Source organism: Hydra viridissima, unplaced genomic scaffold, assembly GCF_058129835.1.
Source record: "Hydra viridissima isolate aposymbiotic clone 2 unplaced genomic scaffold, HvirCarnegie_v1 scaffold_1, whole genome shotgun sequence".
Classification (NCBI taxonomy): Eukaryota; Metazoa; Cnidaria; class Hydrozoa; order Anthoathecata; family Hydridae; genus Hydra; species Hydra viridissima.
This window is the reverse complement of record NW_028324300.1, coordinates 36,365,502-36,385,538: the sequence shown is the minus strand read 5'-3', so window position 1 is coordinate 36,385,538 and position 20,037 is coordinate 36,365,502. Positions and strand designations below refer to the sequence as shown.

The 20,037-nt window shown below is 30.1% G+C and overlaps 1 protein-coding gene and 1 long non-coding RNA gene across 11 annotated transcripts; one reads left to right on the top strand and one right to left on the bottom strand.

Moving 5' to 3' along the window:
- Positions 1–1,582: 1,582 nt before the first annotated feature.
- Positions 1,583–20,031, bottom strand: LOC149894755 (uncharacterized). Of its 10 annotated transcripts, XR_016456589.1 has the most exons (6): positions 15,999–16,150; positions 14,076–14,385; positions 13,018–13,196; positions 12,806–12,902; positions 12,344–12,575; positions 12,019–12,259 (listed from the first exon to the last, which is right to left on the bottom strand). XR_016456589.1 is itself a non-coding variant. In XM_090101050.1 (4 exons), the coding sequence occupies exons 1-4, from the start codon at positions 8,342–8,344 to the stop codon at positions 1,963–1,965; spliced, it is 804 nt and encodes a 267-aa protein (XP_089957176.1). In that variant the 5' UTR covers positions 8,345–8,426; the 3' UTR covers positions 1,583–1,962. The 10 variants fall into 10 exon arrangements, 6 of the variants coding, with proteins under 6 accessions (XP_089957176.1, XP_089957172.1, XP_089957191.1 ...); XR_016456586.1 differs by lacking the exons at positions 12,019–12,259; positions 12,344–12,575; positions 12,806–12,902; positions 13,018–13,196; positions 15,999–16,150 and adding exons at positions 2,261–3,496; positions 4,794–5,220; positions 5,599–5,695; positions 7,712–8,021 and having other exon boundaries at positions 14,076–14,235; XR_016456588.1 differs by lacking the exons at positions 12,019–12,259; positions 12,344–12,575; positions 12,806–12,902; positions 13,018–13,196; positions 15,999–16,150 and adding exons at positions 2,261–3,300; positions 4,794–5,220; positions 5,599–5,695; positions 7,712–8,021 and having other exon boundaries at positions 14,076–14,235.
- LOC149894756 (uncharacterized) lies at positions 15,069–18,339 on the top strand. The gene is made up of 3 exons (XR_016456599.1): positions 15,069–15,339; positions 17,545–17,584; positions 18,138–18,339. It is a non-coding gene; the product is annotated as an uncharacterized LOC149894756 (long non-coding RNA).
- Positions 20,032–20,037: the final 6 nt, after the last annotated feature.

The following is a 20,037-nucleotide window of genomic DNA, read 5'->3' as shown; positions in this document are numbered from 1 at the left end:
AAATGAAGCAATCTCTGTAAAGATCATTTTTAATTATCACCGATTGTTTTGATACGAGTAATTAAATAATGGTTTTGTTCATCATGACCTAGATAAAAGTCATTTGCTTTTTAAACTCTAGATGATTCGCCGAAATCACATTTTATTTTTTTATAAATATGATTAACGAAAGCATCACGCACTTACTAAAAGTAACTTACAATAGGAAATCGTAATGCTAAAATCAAAAAAGTGAGTTAATACTAATACATCTGATAGTGGCTTTTTTGCTAACACCCTAACTGAGATACAAGAAGGAGTTTGAATAATTGAGGAAGTGGAAATTTTTTTAGGAAGTATATAAGCGAAGGAATCTTATTTAAAAAAGGAATACAGTGCAATGGTATCTTTTCAAACAACTACCATAATAGGTAAACCAAGAGCAGTCTTTTCTGTTTTTTTCGACTTTGGGTTGATGAATGACAATTTCAAAAGCATTTTTTTTGAGCGTTTTTCCGTCGACGCATGCTCGAGGATAATCATTTCAGAAGCGCTTTGTTTAACAGGTCAAGTATAGAAGTGGAATGTAATGATTTGGGGTTGTTTTGGGAAAAACCATATTGGTTTTTCCCATTTTATATTAATAAAGTCGAGGGAACTCTAAAGAGAGTATGATAACGTAACGCCATAGAGTTAAATGCACTGCCTTCAGCGAAACAATTCTTTGGACTTTGGATTTATAATTCAGAACGGTCAAAACATTCTTAGAAGCTGTACCGAAAAAATTGTGCGAAAAAGAACGCTTAATTATAAAATAGCTCGAACCATCCGTGAGAAAATTCCAAAATCTAATATCTGATCTTAGGGTAATGCTATAAGCATTATGAAGACAAATTGAAACTGATTTTTTTTGACAGATTGAGCAAAAAAAAAAATGCTGCATTGATGCATAGTTAATAATAACTTAAATCTTTTAAAAAGGTTCCTTTTTTTTTATTACTTATACCTTTGGTTTCTACTAGTTATCTTATCCATAAAATTTTCAGCATCATAAATGAAGAGCTAGAATCTCTTGGACTGGGTGTAAGATCTGGGAACAGTTTTTTAACAGTGAATAATATAAAGAAAAAAAGAGGCCAATCAACTATTTGGTTTCTCCGGTTGGCGTTTTAATTAACAGCGACACCAACATCAAAACGTTTATTCAACGGCAATATCAACGACAATACCTTCGACGACACCATCATCACAATAGATTATCATAAAGTTTAAAGTGAAAGAAAAAATGTTTAGTTTTTATTTCTGCTAACACTGGAAAGATAAAGCTTTGTAATAAATTTAGTTATCGGAAATGTAAAATATAGGAACTATGTAATGGGGTTTTAAAAGTTTACAATTTGTTTATTCGGAAAATTTTTTCAGGGATAAAGTAAAAGCACCCAGCAGCAACCACCATCTGGTGCTCTGTACAATGTTTGCACAACAGACAGACTCAAAATCATCATACTCGCTTTTCTCCATCTTTGCTTATAGCAGAAGTGTTTTATCAAATAAAATAACAACAACAATAAATTGCTAATTTTTTAAAGAATCACCAACTGAATTTATCAATGTATTTTTATTTTTTTCTAAATTTGTTTAACATTCAAATATACTTTGTAAGTTCATTACGTTCAGCAATCAGTTGGCTTTGATAAAAAAAAAAAAAAAAAAAAAAAAATACTTTCATCACAAACTTTAAAAATAAAAGATCAAAAAAAGCCTTTAAGGTCTTCTTTTTTTTTTTAATTTCATTTTTCGGTTGGATTCAATTTAAAAAAAAATATTAAACAACAAATTGAAAATTTTATGGTAAATAATTTTACATACAAAATAGTTTTATGGTATTAAATAATAGTTGTACATAAGTAAAAATTTACAAATTTATTGTTAAGATTAACTGATAAGTCACTAATAGCAATCATAGTAACAAACTTCGATTTCTTAAACCCAAACTTCAACTTCTTGGACATGAAGGGCTTGGTCTTTCTCTGGGATTTTGATAATCTGAACAAATCGGAGGATTTTAGTATACTGAAACGTTTGCACCAAATCAGCAGTTAATTCGGCAATCAGTTTATAGTCAATTCCATCTGAACTAATTTCCAACTGGTATCCGTTTAACCTTTCACTTTTTGATGGACTGTTGTAAATCTTGATTTCCCCTTTTTGAAAAATGTAAATAAGATCAATTTTTAACCAATTTACTTTTCCCACCACCAATAATGTATGAGAGTGTGTGTCATATTTTCCATCAATACTCAAAGAAGCGACTTCATCTAAATATGTGGAGGAGTGACTGGCTCTTCCATAAAGTGCGGCGTTTCGGATATCTATTTGGGAAAAACTATTATAGAAAATCAATTTGAAATTCAAACCAATTTAAAAATTTTGTAAAATGCTTGCATTTGAGATTTTTAAGTATGATACCTAAACTTGAGGAGATAAACATTGGTTTTTCCTTTTAAACGTATTGTAAGTAGTTTATAGATAATAATCTTTTGCATTTGTTTTGACCTCCTTTTAACAGGTCAACGAAAGTTAAAAGTTTATTTTTTAACCTTTTAAACGGCAGCAAAAATCACACTGTGAATAAAATTTTGACTAACTACAACACCAGATGTTTTATAGAAAAAAACTTTTTTGCATGCTATTTTATAGAATTCTTACATGACACCGTGTAATTAAGGTTTTCTCTTTGAGTTAAAATTTTTATTTTCTGTTTCCTTATGTCTAGAAAACATGAAAAAATACTAGGAAGTGCCCAATCAAAACACTCTTGTATTCTTCTTTGAGCTGGGCAGAGTGAGTGAGAAGGAGATTTTGATATTTATTCCCGTTATGAAGCAGTACTGCTTTGAGGCTCCTGCATGAGAAAAATCTATTGCTTGAGTCTCAACGTTAAAAGTTCTCCTTTTAAATTTGTAAGACCAAGATCTCTGATCAAGTAATAAGTATCTTCTTGGTTGGGGCAGTATGGATTTTCTTGCTAAGTTACGTCTCTGGAATCTGAGTCAGTGTCTTCATCTTCTTCTAAGCTACTTTTCCTTTGTAAACAATGCTGTTCTCTCAGGAGGACTAGGTACGGCGAGCTCAGAGAAGTGTAGCACTGGCACTACGGATAACGAAAGGTAAGGAAATATTATAGCAGGTGCACCTTTGCCTGCTCAACGTTCGGAAGAGTCTACCATGCAGAAGAAGCAATATCTTTAGTGATCATGTGGTTCCCTCCAAATTAGAGGATTGCAAACCTCATTACTCTGTTTTCCCCTCTGTACCAATCTGTAAAAAAAGCAGAATGAAAGCATAATTATAAACAAAATAAAAAAAATACAGATAAATTTCACTCAGTGGTATTGGAAATGCTTAAGTATACAGTAGCGTGCAAAAGTAACCTGACAAGCGCATAACTTGAGATAACTTTTGAATGAAAAGTCCAATTTCTTTCAAATGGAATGTAAAAAACCTGATTACAATTCTAAAAACAAATAAATTTTTACTCAATTTAAGCAATCTAATCTTAAAAGTTCATTTTATTGCAAAAGTATCCGGGCAGAGCTAAAATGATAAAATTCCAATACTTTTTTTGGCTTTTACTAAATGTTTAAAAACGGTAAATAAAGCATAAAGTATTTTTGATTAAAAAGAAGATTGTTTTAAATAAAATTTAAAAATGACAAAGCGAAAATATACCAGTTTAGCTGTCAAAGAAGCGGTATTGCTTGCAATTGAACATGGCAGAACGACAAGAGACATAGTGGATCAGTTTGATATAGGAAAATCAACAGCAGTGGATATAAATAAAAGATGTAAGGAAAGAAATACAATAGAATCTCTCTAAAGTCAGAAAGGCCTCGAACTACATCTGAAAGGCAAAGATAAAATTTTAATTCGTGTCGTAATAAATGATCCACGTAAAAATGCTCTCTTGTTAAATGCTGAAGTGAAGGAACTTTACAATGTAAAATGTAGCTTGACACAACCAAGCGTCATTCTATTTGGAAGATGTCCTGCAAAGAAACCTTTTAGTTCTATAAAGAAGCGAAAAGAACGCTTGAGATTTGCAAATAAACATTTGAATTGGTCAAGAGAACAATGGTTGAAAGCACTTTTTAGTGATGAATCTAAGTTTATGTTATTTGAATCTGATGGTACAAGATATGTTCGTCGACCAAAAGGTCATAGAAACGATCCTAAATACCAGCTACCAATAGTAAAGCACGGAGGTGCAAACGTTATGGTCTGGGTTACATTCAATTGAGATTGTGTCTGTTCTATCCATTTGGATTGATGGCACAATGGACACAAATATGTACAAAGATATCATTAAGGATCTTATGCTACCACATGGTAAAGACAAAATGCCTCGAGGATGGGTATTTCATAAGACAACGACCCAAAGTACACTTCAACCCTTTTGAAAGACTTTTTCAAGACCAAAAAAATTCAATTAATCGAATAGCCTTTGCAAAGTCCTGAGCGTAAAGGGTTTTCCGACGAAGTATTAATGAAATTTACTTTAAATTACAACAATTTTAATTGAAAAAGTGTTTTTTAAAAAAATCTACGTCAAGTATTTTTTTTTGCCCGGATACTTTTGCACGGGGATGTTTCAATAAAATGAACTTTTAAGATTAGATTCCTTAGATTTGGTAAAAATTCATTTGTTTTTAGAATTGCAATCAATTTATAACCATAACCACACATATATAAAAATATATATGTACATGTGTGTGTGCATTTTATTTATATATACATTTGTATATTAATTTTACCTTTCAGAGTTCTTCCACAGAGTTCGCAGGCGAAATAAAGTACCCAAGGTTTATCCAGATCCCCAATGGGCATACCGAAATATGCTTTATTGACCTCACGTAATTTCGGATATCTTTCCACAGAGTAGTTTTTAGCTCTAGTTTTGATAAACTCGCTAAAGAGGTAGCAAAATGTGTCTGCCGGATTCAAACAACCTCTTGGTTCTTTTATTCACCAATAACACAAACTGAAGTGTTGGTTTAAGTCACTTGTGATTATTTACTTGCATTATTTACTTTTAGACAGTTCAAGAATGTTCAAGAAAGTTCTGGAAGTTTCTTGAATGTTCCAATGGTGTCTTGAATGTTTTAAAGTTTTCTTGAAAGTTCTAGAATATTCTGGAAAATTCTTGGAACATCTGGACAATTCTAGCAGCTCAGGAATATTCTAGAAGGATAATTGCATTATTCAATGCGAAGCGAGAACTTTCTCAAAAACACACAAGTTTCAAAATATTGCTGTCCCGGTAACAGAAGCAAAGTTTTTGTGGAAGAGCAGCTATTTTCTATTTGTTTTTGGCAAAACGGGCCAGAAAAACACACTTTCAACTCAAGGACAAAAAGAAATTTGTAGCATAGTGTAACCAAAGTTAACCAGAAAATTTTAAGTGAAGCAAAGATTTTAAGTGAAAATAACTCAAAGTAATTTCTAGCTCAATTCCACTAACCTTTTCAACTTGGTTCTAAAACTAACGAATTTTTTCTAAAATTTAATGTGTTAATAAACTATAAATCAAATTAATAGTACATTAATAAATATGCTTGCCTAAACAAACGTAGTTATGCGTATTTCCTTTATCACAAACATCTCGACACCATTTTTCTTCATCACATAGATCAAATCGCTCACAAATCGGTCCAATCTAATAAATGATCAAATCAAGAGATTTAGATTTCTTAAACAATAATAATTCTTCAGATGAGATGTTGAATGTGTTGATAAATGACACTGCCAAAAATCGCGAGCATTTTTCTTGGTGCTCAGCTATAAAGACATTTGGTTGATTTTATTGGTTCTTAAAAAATAAATCTATTATGTCTAATTTTGTAAGATAATGGAAGGAAGAAAATTGGGCCAGTGAAGGTTATTTTAGTATAACACTTTATAGTTTATCCCAAAAGTTGAGTGATCTTATCAGTAGTCTAGAGCTTTGCAAAGAACTTTCTGAGTTACTTGCCTTCAGGCTTTCTATAAAATATAAACCACTTAGTTTAAAACCCGAGTTGCTTTATATTATTCAATCACGTTATTAGATTGATAAAAGAGTACAAGGCCTTTTCTTGAATCTTGGAAATATACTCTTAAAACCATGTTGAAATCATGAAGACCAAAAGGTCTTTTGTCATTAAATTTTATTGATAACAAAGTGTACAAGTTATGTAGGCTTTCCATAGAAATTGTTTGCAGATATTTTAAACGGTCATTTTATAAATTCTTATAGAATACTATACTTATTAAAGCATTACAAAATTTTGTTTCGGAGATTTCAGTCTTGAAGATGCATCCCTCAGCGGTAGACCTACAGTCCAGGATTACAATTTGGTTGACCAACAATCCAGGGCGACAATTTAAAAACCCTGCTGGAAGTTGATCCTTCCCAAACGGTTTGTGAGATTGTGAAAGAACGAAGCAATAGCCATATGCTCTTGCAGATGTCTTATGTTTTTTTTTGTTTAAAACAACACGTGTCTATCACACGATTTTAACAATCGGGTGAAATTGTCACGTTTAGAGGTTTGTTCTTCTTTGCTTCTGCACAACCAAAACAACCCGTTTTCGGATCAAATTTTCACTTTTACATCAGAAAACATTCGGGACAGTGATTGGACTGTGACGAGTCTCAAACAATTTCCAAAGAAGGAAAACCATCAAAAAAAGACAACCGTTACAGTATGGTGATCGGCAGCTGGTGTAATCCACTAAAACATTTTTGAAGTCATCACAGCAGATTCCTACTGTGAGTAAATTAACAAAACGTATCAAAAATTGCGTCATCAGCAGCTGGAACCGGTCAACATAGTTGATCCTATTCTACTTCATGACAACGCCCACGGACGCATTTTGTAGGCCGCAGTCTAAAAAGTGAACAACTTGCAGCTCAAAGTTCTGCCTCACCCACCATACTCCCCTGACCATACGTCAATTAACTATCACCTCTTCATGCACTTTGATAACGTTGTAACCAGTAGAATATTTTCCAATCCGATATTGCACTTAATCAAAAAAAAAATAAGATGCACTCATGATGATAGGGGGACAGTTGGGTATAGTACCGGAATTATCGAGGCAGATCCTATTCTTGGAGGTCTTAAAATGAATTTTTTTTCTGTTACGAATAATTAGAATCTTCTAATATAAACATCTAGCTTATTTCTTGTAGGTTTAAGAATATTTAAATACTGTATAATTATTTTAATTTTTTACCAGCAACTAAAATGATGTTTAGATCATGGTATTTTTGCTGACTCAAAAGCAGAAAGAAAAAACCGAAATCAACTAACCAAATATCCACAGAAACAGGTCTAATATTCAAAAAACCAACATGTGTTGACCAGTGTATACTATTACACAAACTACTCTGCTTTATTTAGTTTGGTCATTTAATAATTTTTTTTAAAAAAAAATGTTACCGTAATATATAGAGGAAAGGATTTGCGTAAACCTTTAAATTTTCAAAGTTTACGCAAATCTTAGCCTCCTTATATTGGTTTGTTCATAATTGTGCTTTTATAGCTGCAATGAGCAGATATAAAAATTGAAAGCTCATTGTGTTATCTGACTTGTGCTACTGTGTCATCATAAATCTAATAAATTTATAGGAAGCTAATTAATCAGCTGGAAGTGTTTGGAGAAACTTTTTGTGAGATGAAAAAATTACCTTTGCCGCATTTTCATTGTCCACTAAAGGTGTATATAAACTATCAAAGTTGCGATCTGACACTTCATTGGTCCTCGATGATAACAGCTGACAAGAAAAATTTTTTTTGTTGTAGTTAACCAGAAGACAATCGTTGTGGGTGATGCATGATGTTGCGCAATCAGATTTTGAAGCTGATGCAATGTTTTGAACTATGTTGCCAATTTGATGAAGATTTTCCGAAACTTGAAACTCTCCGTAATAAACACACGGCAGACGAGTAATGATAGCATGCGTTTGAAGACAATTGAGAATCAACGGAAGAAGTAAGCTAAATATTAGCATAAAAAGTTGTTTAATATAAAAATCTCTTAAAACATAAAAATTATTAAGTATGAAAATATAGTTTTGGCAATATTCTGTACTCTTAGTGGGTGGATCACACCATGACAAATGATTTCAAATAATTTCTCAATTGAAAAAAAAAAACCAAAACTATTTAAATTTTCCAATCAAACATTGGTTTCATATTCTCAAATGGCTAAAATTTCTGAAAGTTTGATGTGAAATTATGATAAAAAAACGTAAAAACGAAATATTTGATTTTGTGCAACTCATTACATGAACTCATTACATAAAGTCTTACATCGTCATCAGCAACTTTCACCAGCAATAAAAGAAAAATTCTAAATTTTCGAAACCAACACCAAACAAAGTAAAATCTGAACAAGAAGTTGGAATTGAAAAGCATTTTAAACGGTTATAATTTTGTATTAAATATTTGATTACAGTATTCATGAATAATATAACAATATAATAATAGAATATATAACAAAAAAATATATTAATAGCACATTTAACTATTTAGCTATTGTTTCTTCTTTTTTTGTTTTGTAAATTTGACTACAGGTATGGCTTATTTCATGCGAAATCGTGCAGGACGGAAATAAACTTTCTTCGCCTATGCGCCACTTAATCAGCATTAAAATCTTAAATTTTTCAAAATTTGAGCTTCTAAGTCACTTTGGTTTAAAAGTTTTTACTGAACAAAATTACCCAAAATGCCTAAAATACGGCAATATGGGTTTCGTTCTCCTATCTCGGAACTTCAAATCGAGAAAAGTTAATTTTGCCCCGTGCCACTTTTAATTGGTGAATAATTAAAAAATCATAGCTGATATCTTTTTTTTTTTTTTCTATTGTGAGTTGATTTAGTAAACTTTTTTAGGTGTTTTAAGAGAAATAACCAGTCATCGGAACCAAATCGGATTCGTAAGATTTTTCTTTTTATTTCAATTTTGTGGACTAACTTAAAAAAAATTTTATCACTTTCTTTTCTTCAAAATATTTGTTTCAAATCAGCGTTTTTTAATGATCTTTTTAATCTGACAGTTTGTAAGTTTTAAGGTGTATTGATCGCTTTAATAATAATAGAAATGCTTTCAAACATTCCTTTTCACTCAAAGTTAGATAAGTAATTGATAAAATTTATATTTATGCTTTTAATTTATGCTTTCAAACATTCTTTTTTTAATTTATGCTTTCAAACATTCTTTTTCACTCAAAGTTAGATGAGTAATTGATAAAATTTATATTTTATTTTTTACTGAATTAGAAGGTGTTTTTAAAAATGAACATCTTTGACTTTGGATGACTATTGAGTCTTCAATATCATAAAGGAACTTTTGTAAGAATAATTGGACTTAACATTTTAATCATATTGAAATACTCTAATGTGACGTTTTGTTTAGGCTTCCTGATTAAGGCGCTGATGAAATAATATCTTAAACTTAACCAATTTTTTTTAAAAATAACACGTTGTGTATTTAAATCTTTTCCCATATAACGTTTTTACATTATTAAATCTATTTTGTATATTGTTTAAATATTTCTATAAAAGGTTAATAAAAATTCAGCAATAATCTTTGTTTATTGACAAGAACATTATTCAGAAAAATATTCAAACACTATTCGAAAAATGAAAAGTGTTTTCTGAAACCTCATGCCTACATAAGTTCAGACAAATAGACTGGGAATCATGTCGTGGATACTAGAATTCATCATTAGCTTGATCTTGGATATTTTTTCAAATCAATTTTTAATTATTTAACTGAATGGTATACTCAAATTGTCCGAAGCATAGCAAATTTCTATAAAAGCACAAGACTTGCAAATTATATACAAAGCTTCTGAAAGACTATAGATGAGTAAAAAACTGTATAATCAATAAATATTGGATTTGAAAATAGATTTGAAATCATCGTTTGATGAAAAAAAAAAAAAAAAAAAAAAAAACCGCCGAGCATCAATATTTCAACCAGCCATTTTTACAGATTCATTTTAAAACGAAGTTATTGTCGTTATAAAAGTTTAATCTTCTTTATGCTAAAAAAATTAAAGAGCGCGAAACTTTTGAGCGCCAAACAGCTAAAGCATTCAGGTAAAGAACGGGGTTGAAAGAAGATCGTTATGGGGAAAGGCCATCAAAAGGCTCGTATATCACTGAACAACTTATTTACTACTATTCCAGAAAGGTTTTCCAGAAATAAACAAAAGATAATTTTTGTATTACTCTAAATATTTATGATATATATCTTCAATAATCCAGCTGAAGTGAATCATACTAATCTCAAAAGCATGTCTAGCGGTAACTTTTTCTACAATGTCTTTTAACAAAAGAATCAAAGCCACTTTTTCATCATATAGAGAAACTTTATTTCCATCCATCAAGGGAATTAATCTACGACATCAGTACTTAAAAGCTACTTGCTTGATGTTAAACTCTTTGATAGATCACAACTCATGTTTGAGGGTTTATTTGATAATTTATCCTTATCCACGACACTTTAATATAAGTGATGATCCACATCAAACGGAAGGCCGTTGACAACATGAAAATATTTTAGCTGAGTAAATTAAGTCTCAAATTGCAGACACCGTATTTTTGCATTCAATTTCTTAACTTGGAAATCTTACCATTCAATTGTTCTCATATTACACAGAGAATTGTGGGTTAAGTTTTATCTCTCGTTTTTAGACTTGTATGCATTAGAGTATTCAAAACCAACAATTTGGTGAGCTGCTGGATTGATAAAGAACCTTTCAATCTATAAATAGTACCTTCTCTTACAAATTCAATTCTATTATCCTGTAGTGATTTTAAATTATTAATCAAAGTTGAAACATTTTAGTGAAGCCATCATTAAATAAAGATGGATTAAATAATATATGTAAGCATTAAAACAATCAAAACCACAATTTGACACATGAAACCCATTCTGTGGTAAGTGTACCCTGAAAACTGATTGTTTAATGAAATATTTTTTTTTAAACTTTAGAGCAAACTTTAATCTATGTGTTATCTAGCCATTATTGTGAAAGTGGCACGACACATAAAAATACATCTTATAAGCAGAAAAGAGACTCAGTTATGATATACGTAACTATTAACTATGTTATTGTTAATGGCAACATATTTCATATCTGAATGTCTTTTTTGAGACTTTTAAGATAAAATAATATTCCATCCTACCCCTCCCCATCTACTTCTAGAAATATTTTGCAGCCCCTACCCCCACCCCCAGCCCTTCCCCCATCCCCAATCTTACTAAGAATGTATGCTTTTGGTCCAACCATTTTACAGTAAAAAATTTACAAGAAGTTTTTGAAAATCCGAATCGCACAACAATGATGTTCATCGCACATTTTTTATTCTACAGAGTCGCAGTAAAAAATGCTGGAGTTTTTTACTATATAATTTTTCATATGCTCTCAAAAGTCTTTCATGTGGTTCATGGAATATCCAAAATAGTCAGTTCAATTTAGCATCAAATATGAATTTGAATAACAGCTATTTATAACCGAAAAATATGTCCTTTGTTTATTTTTAAAGAATTAAATGAAATTTTTTTCTTTACAAAAATTCATAACGTAAAAGTATCAAAATCAAGTCACAACTTTTTCTTTTTTAAAAAAGCCACTTAACTGATCTTATTTGAAAATTTTTATCTTAGTTATTTCAATCTTACTTGAAAATTTAGTTAGTAAAAATGGTTTTATAAATAAAAACCAAATAAACATTAAAAATTTGTTATGTGAAGTTTTTTTTGAACAAAGTTTTCACTGTTTTCAATCCACAAGTTATCAATAATAATTACGAAAAAAATCTTTCTCCTCAAACCCAAACCTCTAATTCGGTAATGTGAAGAAATTGATCATCCTGTGCTATTTTGATAATCTGAACATATTGAAGGATTTGGGTACACTGAAATGTTTGCACTAAATCGCCAGTCAGTACGGCAATCGGATTATAGTCAATATCATTTGTACTTATTTCCAAATTGTATCCGTTCAATCTTTGATTTATACCGCCTACTGAAGGATTATAAATCTTTATTTCAGCATTTTGAAAAATATGATTAAGATCAACTTTTAACCAATTTACTTGTCCAACCGTCAGTAAAGTATGAGAGTTCGTATGATAATTTCCATCAATGCTATAGGACGCAAAAATTGTCATGTATGTGGAGGACTGAGTGGCCTTCCCATTCAGCGCAGCATTTCGACTATCTGTTTGGGAAAAAGTAACATTTAAAGAACATATATGTAAAAAAAAAAAAAAAAAAACAACAACGAAATATTGAAAATTTATACCACAGAGAACGGATTACATTTCAGATATTAAGATTTGTAGACAGCTACGTAATTTATGCTCAACTTTTTAAAAGGTTTAAAGTAATGATATTTGTTTCCCAGGGTTGATGAACTTCCCAGGCTCCCTGGAGATTTCCCGAAGAAAAGTTTTGATCATAATCCAAAAAGAATTTTCTGGGCTTGTGCTGCAAGATCTTCGATCTGGTTCTTATGCACCACGATTAAGAGATGGCTATGGATTTATCATTTATTTAAAAGAAATTTTTTTATCACAAGGACAATTTCAACATTACAATCAGAAGACTTTGAGAAATGTGTTTTAAAGGCGAAATAAATTAAGATTAAAATTACTTAAGGCGTTTAAGAGTCACAAAAATCTTTAAAATCTTTGTAACATCTCTTAAAACTTTGTAACGTAACAACTGTAATTTACATAAGAGAGAGACTTGTAAATGAGTTTACCTAAACAAGCGTAGCTATGTTTATTTCCTACATCACAAACATCTCGGCACCATTTTGATTCATCACATGTATTAAGTTGCTCACATATCGGCCCAATCTGATAGATAACAAAATAAGGGGATTAATAATTTTTTCTTAAGATTTAGATATCTAAAATGAATTCTAAACTTTTTTTTGGAGTTCGTTCGTAGATGGAATAAACATTTCTTTACAGTTTTAAGTGTGGTCGGTTTTTTCACTAAAGTAGCGTTAAGTGTGTTATTAAATGCCACAGCTTAACAAATAACTTCTCTTTTCCTCGGTGCTGTTTCTTTTAGATCTGTTCAAGATTTCTTTAAAGACCTTAGGAACGCCAGTTGAAGATGCAAGGAGACTTCTGAACTGCTCGCTCCTAGAAATGGACTAATGATAAAAATGTATTTCGGTTTGAAATGAAAATTAAATTGTTTGAAAGGAAAGTGACATTTTTCAATCTTATCGAAAATTACTTTAACTGGCAGCAATAAATACGCCATTGGACAAAGAGTAAACGCACTCTACAATGTTCCAACAGGTTTTTCCTGTAGAACGAGTATCAAAATCCGTTAACTGTGCATCTTTTTTATTATTAACCTGAGTTCTTATCTCGGTTTTAACACGTAGGAGCCTTTTTTGTGTCAAATACTTAAAGCTATAATATCATTAGCTTACTTAATTATACTAATTATACTATACTAATTATGACATCATGACATTTACATTTATGATACTAAAAATATGACAAAATAAGCAATCCATAAGTTTATTATATTATTTTGATTTTAACTTTTAACGAGTTTTTTGAAGTACTAAATCGAGATTCGATAAATACTACATATTTGAGACTGGTTTGTGGCATTTCTCAATAACTGTAGCCCCCCCGGAGAAATTCGGACCATGCTTTAGAATTAGTGGGCCAAATATATATAAAAGCGGGTTTATGTTATTGCTATATAAGAAAAATTGTAGTGTATCATTAATCAGCTGATTCAACAATGTCAATTTTTCGCAGTTGTGCGCGATTAAGGTGCTTCAATATTTACTCTTGTTCATTCGAAAAAACTCGTTTTATGCATTTCATGCATAAAGCTTTTTATGCATGAAATGCATAAAATTTATGCTTTCAGACTATGCATGCATCCGTAAATGTTTTGCAGCAACTAATTTGCACTGGTTTGCATTTATTCAAGCAAATCTAAATAATCAAATGATAAAACTCGGAGAAATGTATTTTATTTCATGAAAAAAGTACCTTATTCGCATCTGAATTGTTCACTAAAGCTGAATATAAACTATCAAAGCTGTCATCTAGTACTTCATTGGTTCTTGATGAAAGCAGCTGACAAGAAAAGTCAATTTTGTTATAGTTAACCAGAAGACAGTCTATGCGGGTGATACATATCGTTACGCAATCAGATTTTGAGACCGATGCAATGGTTTGAATGATACTTCCTACTTGATAAAGATTTTTCGAAACTTGAAACGCTCCGTGATAAACACACGGTAAACGAGTAATGATGGCATGTGTTTGAAGGCAGTTGAGAATCAACGGGAGAAGAAAGCTATATTTAATATAAAAAATCGGTTAATAAATGAAATTGTTAAGTTTTTTTATAAGGAGAAAAAAATTTAAAGCAAGCACCCTACATCATACAAATGTAACGGGTTTTTTTTTATAACCTATGCTGTCGTTAAAATATGTTTAAACCATATATACAGTCTGCAACGAAATGGTTCAGGGGAATACAACTAAATTGTACTCAAACATTCGTGAAGTTTTTTTTTTAAGAGTTATTTTAAAATAATGTCTTTTGAGTCTCGTTGGCCTTAATCTCAAGAGCACTTAATGGTTGTATCTTGGCGCGGTTAAACTTTTCAGTTGATCTGAATCTCCGTTAAAATGAAATCATTCAATTAAGTTATTTAATTAGCTTTAATCTTTTAAAGTGATTCACACACCCAAATTTTAAAAGAAAAATGAGCAGTATAATTGTTTTCAATCAATTAAAAAAAGGCTATATTTTATCAGTTTTGCCTCGTTTAATCATATTAATAATTTTATCAGTTTTGCCTCGTTTAATCATATTAATAATTTTATCAGTTTTGCCTCGTTTAATCATATTAATATACTTTTTTAAATAACATTAAGTTAATCTTATCAAATAGTAAAAAAATAATCCATTAAAAAATGACAAAGTATTTATGTGCTGGAACAAGAATGACATTGGTATTCTAAGTTTTAGAATACCAATGTCATTCTTGTTCCATCACATATATACGTTATCACAAATTTTATGCACCTTTCCCAATTTACATTTATCTATGACTCTTTAGTTTGTCAACAAAGCATTTAATAAAAAGTTCACGCTTCGAAAAGTATCAGAAGAGAATTTATTGACATTCGTAAACTAAGTTTCTTTTTATCTGTTGAGTGTTTATCATTTTCATCAAATTCCCAGTTGTTATTCTTGGATAGAACAGATGACTAGACGCTTCGTCAGAAAATCTGTTAAAAGGTGATTTTTTTTTTTTTTTTTAGAAAAGTAAGTACTTTTTGTTGAAATGCCAGGAAAAAAAGACATTACTCATAATAGTTTAGAAACACATTTCTTATATACATGCATTTAACTAAAGCATAAAGTGTAACGCTTTTATTGTTGCAAGCATTTAAACACTTAGTGTAAAACAAAAAGTAAAAACTAACTGAATTTTTTGTTTTGACCGGCTTCAATTGCATGTGTGCAGATAATCTCAAAAATGTATATTGAAATTTTACTAAAATTCTGGAATTGTTGCAATTTGGAAATAGAGTAGATGCGTGTGTTAAAAGTGAAGGATTTTTTAAGTGTTATGAAGTTTAAAAATTAGCATTTAAAAGCCTTTTATCTTTATTTTATAACTTTATCATTAGTTAGAGATGATTTTGAAGTTATTTGGACATTCTGCGTTCATAACATTTATGATAAAACTGTAGCTATGCTGTTAATGAAACTCAGCTAATTCTTGTAACTCGCAAACTTAAATTGCGTTATAGTGCGCTTGCTCTGAAAATCAAAAGTCATGTGCTACTGTTGTGCGTGAAAAATATCACTATTGCCGTGAGAAGATTAAATTTTTTTGGATTATAAAATATTTCATGAAATGCAACTCCATCATATGTACTATAAAACCTTACAAAGTCTTTTGCAACTTTTTTCCTTCCAAGCCAAAATATGCAAACATACAAGAATAAACACCTCCAAACTCAGCAAAAAAAAGATAAAGAAAAATTTGATATTAAAAAAACATTCTGAATAGCTTTAATTTTGTAATATATACTTGATTCAGTATTAAATAATAGTTAATTCATTAATTATTTACACATCATTTTTTTTTTTTTTTTTTTGTTTTAGCAGATTTGATTTTCGCTACAAAACTGCGACACCAAAATTCTGCAATGTAATAAATACCGGAATGATATTTGTGATCTTATCAGTATTTGTGACCAACTTAACTGAATCAGTTAAGATTATTTTAAAATTCTGTAGAATAAAAGTGTTAAGCTCGCCAATGTGCAGCCTCAAAAGGCTTTTTTCCAGTTTAAAAAGCTCCTCTAACATTTTTACTCAACTTCTTTAATCAATTCATAACAGTTGTATATTGAATGAATATTGAGTCTGATAACCGTTTGATTTGATGCGAGTGTTCGATGAAAAAAGAACCATTTACTATCAATACATGCTGTTTAAATTCATGTAAAACTAAATGATAGTCGTAATAAAGTTTTGAAATACTACTTTTTTTAAATGTCATACCACTATTTTTAAACACTCATACATATATGCAACAAACCCATTTCCCAGATAAAACATAGACGTCGGCCCGATGTCTTGCCGACATGTTTTATATCAGATTTAGATCGGCATCGTTTTACTTCATCGGCCCATTGTCAGTCCGACAAATAAAATAAATTAACTTATGTTCCATCGGAGAATATAATTGGCTTGATGTCTGCGAACACACCATAGAATGACTTGTTCTGTGAATGTTTACAATGTGCAGGTGTAATGATACTAAGCGTGCGCAAATTTGCGCATTACTTAAGTAATGTGTCAGTTTGCAACAATTGTCTTAAAAGTAATTGTCTTAAAGTTTTCATTACCAGTATTTAGAAATTTTCAGCTGAAGTAAACTTTAGACTTTAGTAAACTTAGTATTTGAGACTTGAGTTCTCTATCAAAGTTTATCTTTATAAAAAATTGAAAGACAAGTTTTTTTAACTATTGAATTTATTTTGTAGGCTTACCTTTTAATACCAAAAATGAAATAAAACTATTACTAGAAATTTACAAAACGTGTACTTTATTACATATATATATATATATATATATATATATATATATATATATATATATATATATATATATATATATATATATATATATATATATATATATATATATATATTCCGTGACTGAAGAAGCCACGACAATTTACAATTATATTTTCGTTTTTACAATTTGCTTAAGCAATTTTGTCTTGTTAAATTTATTTAAATGAAAATTTAATTTTATACTAATATATTAATAAAATACATTCAAAATATAGACTAGAAAAAGACAGACTATATTGATTGAGAAATGTATATATTAGTTTTATATTTTATGATGAAATTGGAAGTTTGAGAAAAGCAATTGTAAATTGTTACTTGAGTGTATAAAAAAGTATGTAATTATTTTTAGGTTAAAGAAAACTGTAAAAGAAGAAAAGAATAAGGAAAAGGTGATTAAAACTTATTTTAAAGTGCTCGCACCACTGATTTGTGAGCTTTTCAGATATACAAACCATTATATCACAACTTCATAAATGCTATTGTAAAAATAAAATTGTAACAACATAGTAATGAGTCCTGAAGTTTCCACTTTCAGAACATTTGTTAATTTAAGAGCTAAATTTTATGAAATTTATTTATGGTCTTCTGGCTGCAGTTTGTGTTTTAAGCAGTAATGATATAAAAAAGTGACAGGATAATTAAAAGTGAAAAAGTTTCCTCAGTGTAAACCCTGCAAGCACACAACGTCGAAACAACGTTAAAACAACTTTTAAATAACGTTGATCAACGTTGATCAACGTCGATCAACGTTATTTCAACGTTATTTCAACGTTGTGTGCTTGCTGGGAGTTGTAATGCAGTGGCGTATACAATTTCATATGTTGATTTGTGACAGGTTGTTAATCTTTTAAGTATTTTTTGAAATGTTATTAGTATTGATATGGAATATTTTGATTGCTTTGCAAATACAAAAGGTTTACAGTATATTTTTATATCATACAGATTCTGTGCGTTTAAATCCCATGACCACGGAAGCCAAAAACGCTGAAATTGACTCAGCAATAAAAACATAGCTGCGTAATTCATTTGATAGAGGTGGAGGTCGTTAAAGGCGAGAGGAGACCAAGAAAGAGTTGCCTGGGATAAATGCCGAAGATTTTTTTTAGCAATATTTATAAAGCTTCGATAAAATTCCTATACTTTATGTTTCAGGTGTTATTTTTGTTTATTCTTCTAGGAATGCAATGCGTACAAAACCTACAACAAATGAAGCAAAAAAATGGATAATACGAAATATCTAAAAATTGATATACATATGTTTACTTAGGTCGTTAGGAAAGTTCGTAAAGCTCCCCTATAAAAAAAAAGAAGAGTTTTTTTTTTAAATTTTATTTTATTAAATGTTCAAAACAATGTCCATCGTTATCTGTAAAAAGTTGCATACTTTCAAGCCATTTGTCAAACGTTTTTTTATACTCTTCTTTGGGTATACTTTGAAATAGCTAGGTTATGCGAGTTTTTTTGACTTTCGACGTCAGGATGGAGCTAAGTCTGTTGAGTATGGTGGGTGGCGAATTATTGTAATTCCAGCTTGGTTTAGACAATTTCTGACGGTTTGAGTCACATGGGGTCGAGCGTTATCATGGAGAAATTTGAAATTTTGAGTGCCTGTTTTAGGTCTTTGCTTATTTATTTTGCATGTAAGAGGTTTCAAACAATTTTTATATAATATTCGCTAGTAATGGTGTCGTGAAAAAAAGATATTGTAAAAACTGATATATCGGACCACTTCCCTATTTTCCTAACCCTAAACACAACATCAAATAAAATTAAACAAAATAGAACTGTAAAAAAACGAATTTACAACGACAAAAAAGTAAACAAATTTTAAACATCAACTATCATTACTTCATTGGGGGCACATTAACTTTAATGAAGATGCAAGTACTATTTATAATAAATTCTTTGAAACATTCTACTCGGTATATGACGCGAACTTTCCAGTATGTAAAAAAGTTATAAGTCATAAAACCTTCAATAGTCCTTGGATCACAAAAGGCTTAAAAAAATCTTCGAAAATAAAGCAGAAATTGTATATTAAATATTTAAAATCTAAATCTTCTGTAAATGAAAAAAAATATAAAATTTATAAAAATTTATTTGAAAAAATTCGAAATAATATACTATATTCCAAACAGTTTGGCTTTAAAAAAAGTATTTCAACTGAGCACGCAATTATTCAATTTGTTAGGGAAATCTCAGAATCTTTCAAAAAAAAAACAATATACCCTAGGAGTCTTTATTGATCTTTCGAAGGCTTTCGATACCGTTGACCACAAAATATTGCTTAAAAAGCTCGAATACTATGGAATCAAAAACAACATGCTAAAATGGTTTCATAGTTACTTTTCAAATAGAAAGCAATTTCTTACCTATAATGATGGCCTTCAAAGTGACTATACTGAAATAACCTGCGGTGTTCCACAAGGCTCTATTCTAGGTCCTCTTATGTTTTTAATTTATATTAATGATTTAAGCAAAGCAGCTAATCTTCGGAGTATTATGTTTGCTGATGATACAAATTTGTTCTTATCAAACAGTAATATTAATGAGCTGTTTTCTGATATGAACAAAGAACTTAAATCCGTATCTGAGTGATTTAAATGTAACAAATTGACCTTAAACCTTGATAAAACAAAATACATTCTATTTCACCCTATATCTAAAAAACGTTTTTTACCAAGAACCATGCCAAAAATTCTTATTGATGAACTAGAAATAAAAAAGGAAACTTTTACCAGTTTTCTTGGCATTGATCTTGATGAGAATGTTACATGGAAACCACATATTGACTACATTCGTTCAAAGGTTTCTAAAAATATAGGAGTCCTCTACAAGTCAA

What these genes read in the sequence shown, in the direction of transcription:
- LOC149894755 (XM_090101042.1), bottom strand. Translation starts at nt 16,045, where the DNA reads ATGTTTGCATATTTTGGCTTGGAAGGAAAAAAGTTGCAAAAGACTTT. An exon ending in AAAAAGTTGCAAAAGACTTT is followed by an intron (nt 14,386 to 15,998) that starts GTAAGGTTTTAT and finishes TATTAAATATAG; the next exon opens with CTTTCTTCTCCCGTTGATTC. An exon ending in ACATAGCTACGCTTGTTTAG is followed by an intron (nt 12,260 to 12,805) that starts GTAAACTCATTT and finishes TTTCCCAAACAG; the next exon opens with ATAGTCGAAATGCTGCGCTG.